Source organism: Aristolochia californica, unplaced genomic scaffold (genome assembly GCF_029961685.1).
Source record: "Aristolochia californica isolate CCGP_79_NKW_82.1479 unplaced genomic scaffold, dmAriCali1.0.hap1 SCAF_7, whole genome shotgun sequence".
In the NCBI taxonomy this organism is placed as follows: Eukaryota; Viridiplantae; Streptophyta; class Magnoliopsida; order Piperales; family Aristolochiaceae; genus Aristolochia; species Aristolochia californica.
This window is the reverse complement of record NW_027182268.1, coordinates 41,903,568-41,916,778: the sequence shown is the minus strand read 5'-3', so window position 1 is coordinate 41,916,778 and position 13,211 is coordinate 41,903,568. Positions and strand designations below refer to the sequence as shown.

The window sequence follows — 13,211 nt, the reverse complement described above, 5'->3', positions numbered from 1 at the left end:
ACGGGAAGAATCAAAACCAGAAACGAATTTAGTTTGAGTGATAGCAAGACGACGAATGAGACCATTGGGGGAAGAATTACTTCTAACAAGTGAGTGGAGAAATCTCGACACAATCTACGACCTTTTCCAGAGAAAACAAAGCAGAATGCATTTATTCTCCGGTGTCCGGGTTGAACCAGGTGTGGAACTCAATTGACTTCGATTCAGTGAGACATCTCGGGTGGGTGACCTGATCCGACTCGGTAGTTTATAATATTCATATGTCGCTCTCCTCCAACAAAAATCGTCTGACACGATCAACTACCAGCGGTTTCTCTCCTTCGTCCTCTGGAGATGGCAAGGTTCCGTCCTGGAAGCGACCTCCTAAACTACGGAATGGCGGAATGGCGGAATGGCAGGGATTAGCCAATCGGTCTGTCGGACTCGAGGTCCGAAGGACAACGTCAGTGCTTTCGTAAGCTTTTTGGCCATCAATTCTCAACAGTAGAGCCGTCGAACAATTTGGGAAGTACCTGGGGAGGGTGTGATGTGATGTAACCCCTTCAAATTCCGTGCACGAGTTGCTAAACAGCCCAATTTTACGCTTTGACCTTTCCAATTCTCACGCCTACCCACCATTTTTACTCTTAAATATATGAGACATTTTCGTCTCAAAGAATATGAATCGATTTAATATTATTTAACATCTAATCCATAAAATTTTCAAATTTTCATCTTAAATATAAAATAAATTTTCAGACTTAGAAAATTTTAAAATAATTAAATAATGTTAAAAATAAAAAAAATTATAAAAATATTTAGAAGCACGTCAAATATACCATTATTATTATTTATGTTGGTAGGAATTTAGCGTATTTTTACTGATAAATAAATTGCCCAAATATTTTCTTTAATTAGAAAAATTTTAAAAGACCAATCTCACCTTGCCTCTCTCTGAAATGCTGACGAGCCCACTCACCGGCGGCGGTGTTCACGCACATGTACTTGAAGAGTGCAGTCCAAGTATTAGGATGGAATTACGCCCGGGGATTAAAGGACATTTTTGACGCACAAACTTATATATATTTTCTGCGGTGTGCTGCCTTCGATATTCGTTCCCCCAGGTCCGATACGCCTTCGCTACTCTCTGGTGACTCTCTTTAGTCTGTCCGGTTCGCGTCTCAAATGGCTGAATCAGTCGAGTCCCTATCAGAAAAGCTTCAGAACTTGGAAAGCTTTATCGATGGCAATGTCCTTGCCGCTCGGTCGCTGGCCCGGGCTGGGGTGGTCCACATGTTCGGCGTCGTGGGAATTCCGGTCACTTCTCTCGCTACCCGTTCCGTCGTTCTAGGTATCCGATTCATCGCTTTCCACAACGAGCAGTCTGCGGGCTACGCCGCCTCCGCGTATGGGTATCTCACCGGCCGCCCTGGGGTTCTTCTCACTGTTTCGGGTCCTGGTTGCGTCCACGGCCTCGCTGGGCTCTCCAACGCTGGCGTTAACACCTGGCCCTTGATTATGATATCTGGCTCCTGCGACCAAAAGGATTTCGGAAAAGGGGATTTTCAAGAACTCGATCAGATGGCTGCGGTCAAGCCCTTTAGTAAATTTGCAGCTAAGGTTACTGATATCAGGGACATACCCGCGCTTGTGTTTGAGGTAATTCGCCATTCTGTATCGGATCGGCCTGGTGGTTGTTATTTGGATCTTCCGACCGATGTTCTTCACCAGAGGATAACCGAGTCAGAAGCCGAGGAATTCTTGGTTGCTGCTGAAAAACATAATCAAGAACAGGTGCATAAGACCAGCCAAACGGTTGCCCCCCTTGAAAGGGAAATTGAGAAAGCCGCGTCTCTGCTGAGGCACGCCGAAAGGCCCTTGGTTGTGTTCGGCAAAGGTGCAGCTTTTGCTCGGGCAGAAAATGAATTAAAAAAACTCGTCGAGTTGACTGGAATTCCCTTCTTGCCGACTCCAATGGGGAAGGGATTGCTGCCTGATACGCACGAATTGGCGGCAACAGCTGCACGGTCTCTCGCAATTGGCCGCTGCGACGTAGCACTCATTGTTGGGGCTCGGCTTAATTGGCTTCTTCACTTTGGTGAGCCTCCGAAGTGGTCTGAAGGTGTCAAATTTATCATCGTAGATGTCTCTAAAAAAGAAATTGAGCTCCGGAAACATTGCGTTGGCCTGGTGGGTGATGCAAAACAGATATTGAATTTAATTAACAAGGAGATTAAGGACGACCCTTTTTGCCTGGCGAAGTCCCATCCATGGGTGGAAGCTATTCAGAGAAAGGCAAAAGAGAACGTCGATAGAATGGAGGTTCAGCTGGCTAAGGATGTGGTGCCCTTTAATTTTCTGACGCCAATGAGGATTATAAGGGATGCAATACTTTCAGCAGGAAGTCCTTCTCCAATTTTGGTCTCAGAGGGTGCTAACACTATGGACGTGGGTCGAGCTGTTCTGGTTCAAACAGAGCCAAGATCAAGGTTGGATGCAGGGACATGGGGGACCATGGGAGTGGGTCTAGGATACTGCATTGCAGCAGCAGTGGCGGAGCCTGGTCGTCTCGTTGTTGCCGTAGAAGGAGATTCCGGGTTTGGGTTTAGTGCCATGGAAGTAGAGGTAAAGTCCCTTCCTGTACAAGTATAGTTCGTTTGCATAGTTTTACATCCATTATATGTAGATATAGAACGTTCACACACTATGGTTTGTGCACAATGAATATAAACACAGAGATGACGGTAAGAATAAAAAATTTGCACAAAATTAAAATAAATATATAGGTGTTTCAATCAATTCGCACTGGTCAGTAAAAGATACAAAGCAAGATAAACTCCCTCGAATGACCCACATTATTAGATGACGAATCAAGTCAACATGAACGATGTTATGCTGATCGCATAGGCCTTCTTTTACTGCATGTTGACTGGACGGCTACTTCTCAAAAAACTGGCCATTTTTTGTGTCTTAGGAAGTTCACCCTCAGCCCTTAAACCTGGCCACTTTATTGCCACTGTCTATGTTTTTGTGCTCTTGTCTTAAGCTGCAGGGGGCAGTACCAGGAAGTCATCTAATGGCAGTTCCATACATATTTCTCTAATCAAAAGGGGTTTACTCTAAATACTATCATTACTACTACTGGGAATAGTGAGGCCAGACACGTTATAATAAGCTCAATAGTTTCTCGAAAAGAGGATTTCTTTGTTTCTTTCGAACCATCAGGTTAAATTAGATATCTAAATACGGGCCAAAACTAGATATTGGAAGCCGAATATTGCGCCAAACTTAAAAAAGCGTCTCCACATGTCCACAATACTGGTTTTCTGATTTGTTTTGTTATCTTTGGCAGACTTTGGTGAGGTATCAGCTGCCTGTAGTTGTGATCGTTTTCAACAACGGTGGTGTATATGGGGGAGATCGAAGGGGTGCTGAAGAAATTGCAGGGCCTTATAAAGATGATCCAGCTCCAACTTCTTTTGTACCTGGTGCAGCTTATCATACTCTTATTGAAGCATTTGGTGGCAAAGGCTATCTTGTTGGGACACCGGAAGAGCTCAAGTGTGCTCTGGCTGAATCATTTTCAGCACGGAAACCAACTGTAATAAATGTGATCATTGATCCATATGCTGGTGGAGAGAGTGGGAGAATGCAACACAAAAACTGAGGTGAGAATGCCTTGTTGATATACAATTGATCTATATGTGGAAAGTATTAAAACCGGTGAGTGATATCTCACCTAGCATTTTCTGCTTCAAGTTTTAGTCAAAATCTTGACAATTGAAAAACTAGGCACCTGTTTAGTGTCTAATTCAATGTCTATAGTCTTATGAGTTTATGTATGAGTGTTATTAGTGGGAATAATCCTACATGGGTTAATATAGGAAAAAGTCTTATGGTAATTAGTTGGGCCTAGATTGTGCTTTGTTTAGTTTATACATTGTTTGTGTTATCCACATCTCAAATCCATTGTTTGTTTGTAGGAACTTGGGTGTGGGGGAGTGTTAGTTGGAAAAATCACACGAAGATAGGTGTCAAGAAAAATCATATGGTTATTAGATGGAAAATGAGCTCCAAATTTTGTCTAGTCATTTTGGGATGGACTTAAACCCAACTTTAACATGATTTTAGAGTAGGGCATTTGCCTTTATGGGCCTAGGTTGGCCTAGGTTGTGCATAGTTTAGTTTATATTTTGTTGTGTTGTCCACATTTTAGGCATATTGTTCATTTGAGGGGGAGTGTTAGTATGAATAGTCCTGCAATCCTTATAAAGAAAAAATTTATGATTATCAATCCGGAACCTTCAAATTTTAGCTAGTCATTTTGAGATAGACTTAGACCCAACTTTAACATGGTACCAACATAGGATGCTTGCCTTACTGGGTTTAGTTTGTGCCTCATTTAATTTGTATCCCCTTAGTTTTTTTCACGTCTTTGGATCTTTATCTATTTTAGTAGTCCGGGACATGGAGGGGGGACTATTATTGGAATAATCCTACTTGGCTGAATATGAGAAAAAGTGATGTGGTAATTAGTTGGGAAAAAAGACCTCATAACTTCGATTAGCCATTTTGGAGTAAACCTGGACCCAACTTTATATGGTTCAGTGGGAATAGTCACACATAATAAGTTTCAAGAATTGTTTGAGAAATGACCTCTTAATTTGGCTAGTAATTTTGGGTTGAACTTGAACCTGACTTTATCATGGTGTCAAAGTAGAATGTCTACCTTATTGGGACCTGTTTGTGCCCTGTTTAATTTGTACCTTGTTTATGTTGTCTACTTCTCTAACTTGTTGTCCATTTATGTAAGTTTGGAGGGGAGAGGGAGTGTTCGTAGGAATAGTCCCACATTGATAAATGTTAAGAAGAATTTTTTGATTTGTATTGGAGAAATGACCTCATAATTTGGCTAGCCGTTTTATGATGGGCTTGGACCAACTTTAACAACTAATGGTACTGTCAACCACTACTTAGAAATATCAATTATTTCTTGGCTTTAGAGAAGTATCAATTATTACTTGTCTTACATAAATCACGAGGAAAGTCTTTACCATATTTTGTTTTATTTTCAACTTTAAGAATCATTTTTGTGCATTGACTATTAGCAGGGTCCACCTGCACTCAAGACCAGTTTTGCTCCTATCTATGTGAATCAATTGGAGAATGCACTTGTGCCATTAGGTTGACACTTGCATGAGATTTGCCAATTGACAGTGAGCAGAGCAAAGAGAGTCTGACTTAAAGGTTTGTAATTACATGCAGAGAGATGTTGTTATAAAGAAATAGTAGTCCTGGATGAGCAGGCTTTCAACGAGTTTTTTGTTTTCAAATCAAAATGAAATATGGTCATGGATTGAATGACTTGCCTTTGTTTGTTTGTTATGCTTGTAAAAGCTTTCTGCATTTTGTGTGGACTGAACTAGGTGGTGGAAACACTTGGGCGAGTCAATCTTGATGAAGATGGTTCTTCAAGAGACTCAGATGTATCTGGTTTGTAAAAGAAAAATAAATACCAATCCTACTTTGCTCTAGATGCGTGCTCATCTCAAGCACCTTCCTACAATCAGCCCTCTTTTGGAAAACTCAACATTTTCCTTTTTACTCTCTTTTTAAAAATAGATACACTTTTTTAAACTAAACCAAGGCCACAGTTACGATATATTTGCATTTGGTTAAGGTGGCAGCTTATACTGACCGAAGAGGAAATCCTTCATCATGCTGTAGCCACAGGTATGCTGGAGTTCTGAACTCTCCTGGGCCCCTTTTGCCTGATAAAAGAATTAGGCCTTATTAAGTTAATATGAATACACAAGTGAACGTATAAACTTTAAAAAAGGAATGTTCGTACACCAATTTAAGCTTCACATGCAATTTTCTCAAACGAAAGGGTAAAAGCTTCTACAAATCATAGATTCCTTTCTTTGCTTCATCCTATTCTTCTGGCATTATATACATAAGATTGGTTATATAAATGCACCCAATGAAAATTTTGATCTAGAGTTGGTTTGTGGACAGATATTCAAAACAATTTTGTGCAATATACATATCATAATACCACTGAAACAGTCATAGCTGCTACTACAAATATGCAGCTTTTGGATGCCCAGAGCCCAGTTCATTGGAAACACGAACGCTGAATAGAAAAAGAGTAAGAAGAAAGACTGGCAGAGCAGCAACAAAAATAAGGAGATGCTAGTAAGGACTGTTCATGCATTCAACTAGACTGACCTCACTGTGTTCCCAAGAGCCAAGGGGATAGCGAAGAGCAATGTCGACGTATTGAGGCTGGTCGTATAGGCAACTGTTAATATAGATTTTATTTAAATAATTGAAAAAATAGATATGTAGATTAAGTCAAGGATGAACCTGATTGTGATGTGAGTTTATCTTTCGTTGTGTCGCCTTTTTCTGATACTACTGGAATCAACGAAAATTTGCTGATCAAATGTCCAGAGTTGCAGTTATAGAAGAGGCTAACCCAATTGACATTACTACTGATTGCTTGAGCAAATGAACTTACCAAATCATGCAAGCAGAAGGTACAGCAAGTCTCACAAACCTCATAGTATTATGCATGGCTGCCTTTGAAAATCCTGTCCAAGTCTTCTCACAGGCAGAAGAAAATTTAACATAAAGGGCCAACAGGAACACATTGAGCCAATAGGAGATGCCTATCGCCAGAGCAGGGCCATTTCCTCCAAACCTAAACTTGATCAAAAGAATCCAACACAGAAGGATGTGGAGTAGAGATGTGATCCCTGTGCTTATCATCATTGGAAATATCTTGTGTTGGCTCTGTAGGAACCTGAACAGGCACTGAAGGATGGCATGGGCGAATACACTCGGGATCGTCCAGCGAGCAAACAATCCAGCTTCTGCTGATACATTTGGATCTTGTCGAAGCAAAACAAGTATGTGATCTGTATTGGCCCAAATAGAAGCTAGGGAAATGCATACGAGTAGAAGGATAAACATAGCTCCATTGCAAGGAAGAAGAGGTGGATTGGTAGTATTTAAAACATAACATCTAAAAGGATGTAGCCACATCTGTTCTTCTCTTGGATGGTATGTACCTGGGTGATAAGCATAGTTCTATTTAATATAATTTAATCAAGATTTTAATAAAAAATATATTTAAAAGTATAATCATTATTTTACCTATATCTAATTACTCCATTAAATCTGACGAACAACAAAGCCACATTTTTCGTTAGATCTTCACAAAGCCGCATTTGAAATTTTATATTACTCAAATGATCGTCCTTGAAAAGCAGACAATAAAATTTAGTTCTACTGCGGGTTAATTAAAACCAAATGATGGGTACTCTAGACTTGTGAAATTTCCATTTTTTTTTCACAATCTTTAGCAAAAAACCGCCCATCAATCTGGTCAGACCATTGATCGACTCAAAAGTAAAGCATACCACCACGCTGAACCCGTGACCGGAGTAAAGCAGGTCGCCATGGAAGCACCGGCTAGAGGAAGCGCTCCTAAATGACCCACGAACATGGCCGAAACCAGGGTCAAACTGAACTGCAAAAGAGTGACGGCTATCAACGGCAATGCCAGCCACAGCTGCCTCTTCGCCTCCGCTACGATGTCTTCCCTGTTGAAGACTCCTTCCATTTCTCTATCCAGCGGATTCCGAATCTCCTCTCACGAAGTTATGGACTTGAGGGGAGCGAAGGGGAGGGACGACGACACGCCATGCCAAGTGCCATCTACTCTTTATCTGGGTCACTCATGCGCTTGCAGAGAGTGGAAACTGAAAACAACGTTGCCCAAAAAAATCCAAAATTTTGCCCCAAGTGCTCTAGTCAAAACTGTGACTGTGAAGTAGAGTACGTGAAACAAGAAGCAAAAACTAGTCTCTCCTTGAATGCCTGAAAAAGACTCCGCCTCCTGTTCTTATTTTTTGCGAGAATAAGGTTGATGTTGATGACATCCATGAATATCTTGTTAAAAGTGTTGAGGCAGTGGCCATACATAAGGATCAGCAAGTAAGAGAAGAAGCCATTACTTTCTTTAAATCTGGGAATAAGGACGTTTCGGTCGTCGCAACGGATGTGGCTTCAAAGGGGTTGGACTTTCCTGACATCCAACATGTAATTAATTACAATATGCCTGCTGAGATAGAGAACTATGTCCACAGAATTGGTCGGACAGGACGTTGATTTTCATAAACAAGAACCAGAGTGAAACCACTCTTCTTGATTTGAAGCACCTCTTGCAAGAAGCATATCGTATCCCACCGGTGCTTGGAGAACTAAACGATCCAATGGAAGATGTGGATGCCATTAGCAGCACCAATGGAATGAAAGGTTGTGCCTATTCTGGTGGGCTTGGCCACCGGATCCAGAACTGCCCAAAGCTGGAACACCGGAAGAGCATTGCTATTGCTGGTTCAAGAAGAGATTATTTTGGTTCTGGTGGTTATCGAGGGGAGATGTGATGTATGTCAGTCCATCTGCAAATGTTTCTCCATGTTTAATATTTCATAAGCAGATTTTGGGTATGATGTATTTGACAGGAAATGGATAAATACAAATGCTGCCGTGAACGCAGAAGCTGAAGGTCTGCATCTATTTTCTCATCCTTCAGGTGATGTGTACATTATTTAGTGTTACCTTGGATATGTTGATGGTGGTTGCCCCTTTGTGACATCTTAGACCAATCACGAAGAAAACTCACCATGCAAGTGTAATATTTTATTTAGATGAACAAGTGGAATTGCTCCAAGTGTAATATTCACGGGATCTCCTTTCTTAATTTTTCACGATTTTATGCACTGCAGTCATTCTACACACAGGAAAACAAACTCCCAATAGGCCACAGGAAGGGAAGAGAGTGACAAACAACTATAAATAGTATTTGTGCCAGCCTGCATAGATTCTGTTTAGCCCATGTTAGCTTGCACCTGTAGGCTATAAATAATGGACGATCCTTATATAGCACGAAAGAGCAGAGGTCATTACCTCCATTGAGCTTTGCTTTGTATGGCAAAACGATGGCACACCCCACATGGTTTTTAGTTTATGGGGATAGTGGAGAAGTGAACTCTCTCACCAGCGTGTCTTGCCTGTTTAGACATCAAAGAAAAACTCTTATCATTTCTCTAAGAATTAATATTCGGCAAGTTACTAATTGATCTATTCCGTCTCTCCATCTATTCCGTCTCTCCATGGAAGTTACTCACTTCTTCGTCCCAATTGGTTCTTAGCATTGTGATTAGAAGCATCAATACCTGTGCCACAAGTCCGCTTATAATGCCCATCCAAAGTCCCTGTTAGGAACAGTTCAAACAACCGAAAATTATGAGAAGAGCATCCTAAACCATAAATCTAATATGCATAAATGAAACGTAAACAAAACAAATAAAAATTGCCACCTCTCCTCCAATACGGAAGACAAATGCAAATAGAACAGCTACAGGAATAGCAACACCATAATAAGCTACAAGGTTGATAAAAGCACACATCTTTTGCCGGCCACATCCTCTAGCGGCCCCTAAGAATAGAGAGAGGTATATCTGGGTTCAATAAGCATCTAAAGCTATAAGTGATAGTGATTCACATGTTAAAGCTAATATAGTTTGGGTATGTTGTAGCCAGTTGGTTTGCAACACTTCCAGTTGATACCTGAAAGAACGCATTGGATTCCATCAAGAAAGTTTGATGTTACAAGGAGAGGCATCATAGTTGAGATATGTTCCACTACTTGTTCTTCATTGCTATACAGGTGGCCCCATGACCGCCGCACTAAAATGCTGGTGAGGCCCACTACCGTTCCTTCTGATAATGTCATGATAGCTGCAACAGATACTGCTAAGCGTGCTGCCTGTGGACGACTTGCACCCAGCTCGTTTGAAACTCTCGTACTGAGAAAGTAAGGAGAACATTATTAGACACTTGGATTGACTTGGCACACAATGTCACTAATTGCAATCCAACCAACCTTATTGCACTGCTGAGGCCAAAGGGAATCATATAGACCAACCACATCGTGTTGATGCTAAAAATTTCATAACAGAACCACTTTTGTCAGATTCAAAGCTGAAGTAGCAAATGTGAAGTAAATATTCAAATTTTTAGTTCATCTATTTACGACATTAATAAATTTAATGATTTCACCAAACCAATCAAGCGATCCTAAACATCAGGAAGTGATTAAGAAACAGAAAAGCAATTGAACCTGATTGACAAAATTGACATTTCTAGCTTCGGGTTGGGAAGAAGACCAGATAGGAGAACTACCAGCTCAAATGACCAGTACTCCAAGCTTCATTGTCACACAAGACAACCAAACCACAGAAGTTTAGAAGCTACATTTTCACTGAATAGAAGTATAAGATTATCGTTTATATGTTTGAAGGATATTTTCTCATATGTAAAGTGTAACTTACCAAACCATAACAGCTGAAGGAATAGCGAGACTTAAAAATACACAGGATTGTGTAAAGGCTTCTTTAGATAAACCATTCCATGACTCCTTGCAAGTGTTTGAGAACTTAACATAAAATGCCAATAACAATACATTTAACCAATAAGAGATGGAATTAGCAAGAGCTGCTCCTTTTTGGCCAAGCCCAAACTTGAGCACTAGAAGCCAACACATAAGGATGTGAAGTAAAGTTGTTATCCCGGAGCATACTATCATAGGATAGACAATACCTTGGGCTTGCAGGAACTTCACCAGACATTGAAGGAAGCCATAGGCAAAAAGGCTTGGGATCATCCAGCGAGCATATAATTCAGCTCCTGAAGATATTTCTGGGTCTTGTCCTAGCACCATTAGAATGAGACCCATGTACATCCAGATGACAGCAAGGGGCACACTCACAAGTAGGATAACAAATAAAGCTCTCTGCATGTGTATACCAAGCATATGATACTGTTTTGCCCCATAGGCTTGCCCGCACAAGGTATCCAATGCACTTCCCAGTCCTAACTAGTTCCAACAGAATTGGTATGTTTTCAGTAACAGACACAATATAGTTTTTCTAAACAAAATGCCAAACTCATATAAATTGAAGTGTTTATGTATTTCAGTTCACATGTTCTTTCGTACCAGCATACTCTTCTTTGAATGTATTGCATGTTTAGTTTTGAAGGCATGTTTTGAGACTGTTGAAAATTTCTGAGGACAAGATAATTGTAAGGAGAATAGACTCCAACAGGCAAATAAACAAACTCATGTACCAGCACACTGTAACCAGTCACCCCAGCAAAGGAAGTTGCCAAAGAAGCACTGGAGAGAGCAAGTTCACCAAGATGTCCCACAAATGCCACTGAGATTACTTGCAAACAGTACTGCAGGAGACTGACAGCTACCAGGGGCCCAGCTAAGAACAACTGCGTTTTTGCCTCCTGAAAAATTTCTCTTCTGATGCAAGTAGTTGCCGTCCTCTCAAGTTCCCCTTGATGGACTGCAATTAGTGGAAACTGCATAGATGAGCACTGTTCTTTTTCTTCCATCTCTTGCTTTACTTTTGACTTGTCCCTGAGACAACATATCCTTAAACCATGATATAAAGGTCAAGGTTTGTATCAAGTGCTCAAGAAATGTTAATTATGCAACGGTGGTGAAACATCACACTGACACAGCAATGTTGATCAAACTCTTTCTTAATCAGGCTGAGACATCAAATTGATCCTTAAAAAAATTCTAAGACTTTGTAGATAAATTTTTTGACCTTCTATAATAATACTACGTAATTTGAAAATGCTAATAATAGGAGAATTAACGATAACCATAACTAAGTAAACAACGAAAGTCTACAAGTAACAAGGTAATATCTGTTGAAAAGTATGACTTTAGAGCACCAGCTACCAGTTTTATGTAAAGAGAAGGACAAATTATGCATTTATCGACTCTTGTCTAATAAACTGAAGAAAATAAATGCAGAAATCTGGCTCAAAGATGAGCATGCGGAATTTAGGATTACTCAAACAATCGCGTGGTGGGTTCCCCCTCCCTTAAGGATCCCTGATATAAAGGTCTTCGCATACTATTTTAGTCAATCGAAGGATGGGTCGTCAAAGGAGCGACTAATTTTAGAAGCCAAGTGAAAACTATCAAATGATAAGAACAAAGCACTAAGATCCAGATCTGATGTCTTGTGTCAAAAATGAGAACAAGGCAGATATTTCAGAGGAAAAAATTTCCGAACAAGCACAGATCTGATTGCCAAAAGATATGACAAAGCTGAAATTGACTTCAGCAACGGAGGACCGGACGCAGAAAGGATAAAAAAAAAAAGCACGGGCGAGCCAGAATCAAAATTTAAAGATGAGAGCAGAGTTGAAGACGAGTAGATATATCAGAAAAAACAAACTTATTTTCTGATTTATCAGAGGTAAAAACCAGAATTCGTCGACTCTGACAGAGATTCATGCATACCTTTTACATAGCTTTATGAAGATTCCCAGATCTTTTTCTTTGAACCTCGAATGACTAATCTTTCTATCCCTTCCGTCACAATTTTTAATCTTAAGGTCTCTCTCAGTCTCAAACTCGTTTTCCAATTCCAAATTTCCAATCCGTAAGGCGTCTCAGAGTCCGTGTTTCATTTTCAGCTGATCAATGGTGGACTCCGGTTCGAATTGTTCCCGCCTAAGTGGACGGTCGGGTTGAATGCGGGCCATCCATACGTATTCTCCTATGAGGTCCATGTTTTTTTTGCCCTTTCGGGCGTATTTTCTGATTTTATATTAAAAAATATTATTTACTTTTTAAATTATTAGAGAGTTTACTTTATATAAATTTCATTTCTTCCATAGATGCTTGTGAATCAATGTCATACCTTCAACTGTGATGCCAAAATTACTCATGTTCATGCATGTTATGTATATCGCATACGAGAGCCCATCAAATCGAATATAGACCACACGACTTAACTATAGCCAATACAATTGTGTCTTAGGTTAATAATTGCATGATGATCTTTACACATTACATGTATGACACTTATGAAACATGTAAGAGCTTCCACATTACCTTCTTATTTGAAATTCAGATTTTTTTATAAATTATAATTTATATAAAAGAATAAAATATAAAGGAGAAAAGAATAGATCTAAGTTTATAATCTTAGGTGTTTTTAAAATTTAATTTATCTATTTAAATTGAATGATTTAAATTTTTATTTATTTAGTATCTCTCGGTTTCATGTTGATGTTCATTTAAGGTATTTAATTATTACATACTTAGTCTAACCATCACGATTTTC

The 13,211-nt window shown here is 39.9% G+C and overlaps 2 protein-coding genes and 1 pseudogene across 12 annotated transcripts; 2 read left to right on the top strand and 1 right to left on the bottom strand.

Annotated features, from left to right (window-relative positions):
- The first annotated feature begins 1,048 nt into the window (after window positions 1-1,048).
- LOC137936921 (2-hydroxyacyl-CoA lyase) lies at window positions 1,049-5,498 on the top strand. Of its 3 annotated transcripts, none has more exons than XM_068781891.1 (3): window positions 1,049-2,604; window positions 3,332-3,647; window positions 5,088-5,498. In XM_068781891.1, the coding sequence occupies exons 1-2, from the start codon at window positions 1,165-1,167 to the stop codon at window positions 3,644-3,646; spliced, it is 1,755 nt and encodes a 584-aa protein (XP_068637992.1). In that variant the 5' UTR covers window positions 1,049-1,164; the 3' UTR covers window position 3,647; window positions 5,088-5,498. The 3 variants fall into 3 exon arrangements, with proteins under 3 accessions (XP_068637992.1, XP_068637991.1, XP_068637990.1); XM_068781889.1 differs by having other exon boundaries at window positions 1,050-2,604; window positions 5,091-5,498; XM_068781890.1 differs by lacking the exon at window positions 5,088-5,498 and having other exon boundaries at window positions 3,332-5,045.
- A 2,166-nt stretch (window positions 5,499-7,664) lies between these two features.
- Window positions 7,665-12,515, bottom strand: LOC137936459 (protein DETOXIFICATION 16-like). Of its 9 annotated transcripts, none has more exons than XR_011109539.1 (10): window positions 12,383-12,515; window positions 11,182-11,482; window positions 10,386-10,930; window positions 10,175-10,261; window positions 9,938-9,994; window positions 9,622-9,860; window positions 9,372-9,490; window positions 9,180-9,266; window positions 8,959-9,062; window positions 7,665-8,450 (listed from the first exon to the last, which is right to left on the bottom strand). XR_011109539.1 is itself a non-coding variant. In XM_068781143.1 (9 exons), exons 2-9 carry the CDS (start codon window positions 11,455-11,457, stop codon window positions 9,012-9,014), a joined length of 1,461 nt encoding a protein of 486 aa, XP_068637244.1. In that variant the 5' UTR covers window positions 11,458-11,482; window positions 12,383-12,515; the 3' UTR covers window positions 8,479-9,011. The 9 variants fall into 9 exon arrangements, 6 of the variants coding, with proteins under 6 accessions (XP_068637244.1, XP_068637246.1, XP_068637247.1 ...); XR_011109537.1 differs by lacking the exon at window positions 7,665-8,450 and adding an exon at window positions 8,479-8,875; XR_011109538.1 differs by lacking the exon at window positions 7,665-8,450 and adding an exon at window positions 8,479-8,864.
- Window positions 7,691-8,435, top strand: LOC137937505 (DEAD-box ATP-dependent RNA helicase 35-like; annotated as a pseudogene).
- Window positions 12,516-13,211: the final 696 nt, after the last annotated feature.

Bases quoted from the DNA above. Each gene is read 5' to 3' on its own strand.
- LOC137936921 (XM_068781891.1), top strand. From the start codon at position 1,165: ATGGCTGAATCAGTCGAGTCCCTATCAGAAAAGCTTCAGAACTTGGAA. The intron at 2,605-3,331 runs GTAAAGTCCCTT...TATCTTTGGCAG, and splicing joins TTAGTGCCATGGAAGTAGAG to ACTTTGGTGAGGTATCAGCT.
- LOC137936459 (XM_068781143.1), bottom strand. From the start codon at position 11,457: ATGGAAGAAAAAGAACAGTGCTCATCTATGCAGTTTCCACTAATTGCA. The intron at 10,931-11,181 runs GTACATGAGTTT...TGTTGGAACTAG, and splicing joins TGACTGGTTACAGTGTGCTG to TTAGGACTGGGAAGTGCATT. The intron at 10,262-10,385 runs GTAAGTTACACT...GTGACAATGAAG, and splicing joins CCTTCAGCTGTTATGGTTTG to CTTGGAGTACTGGTCATTTG.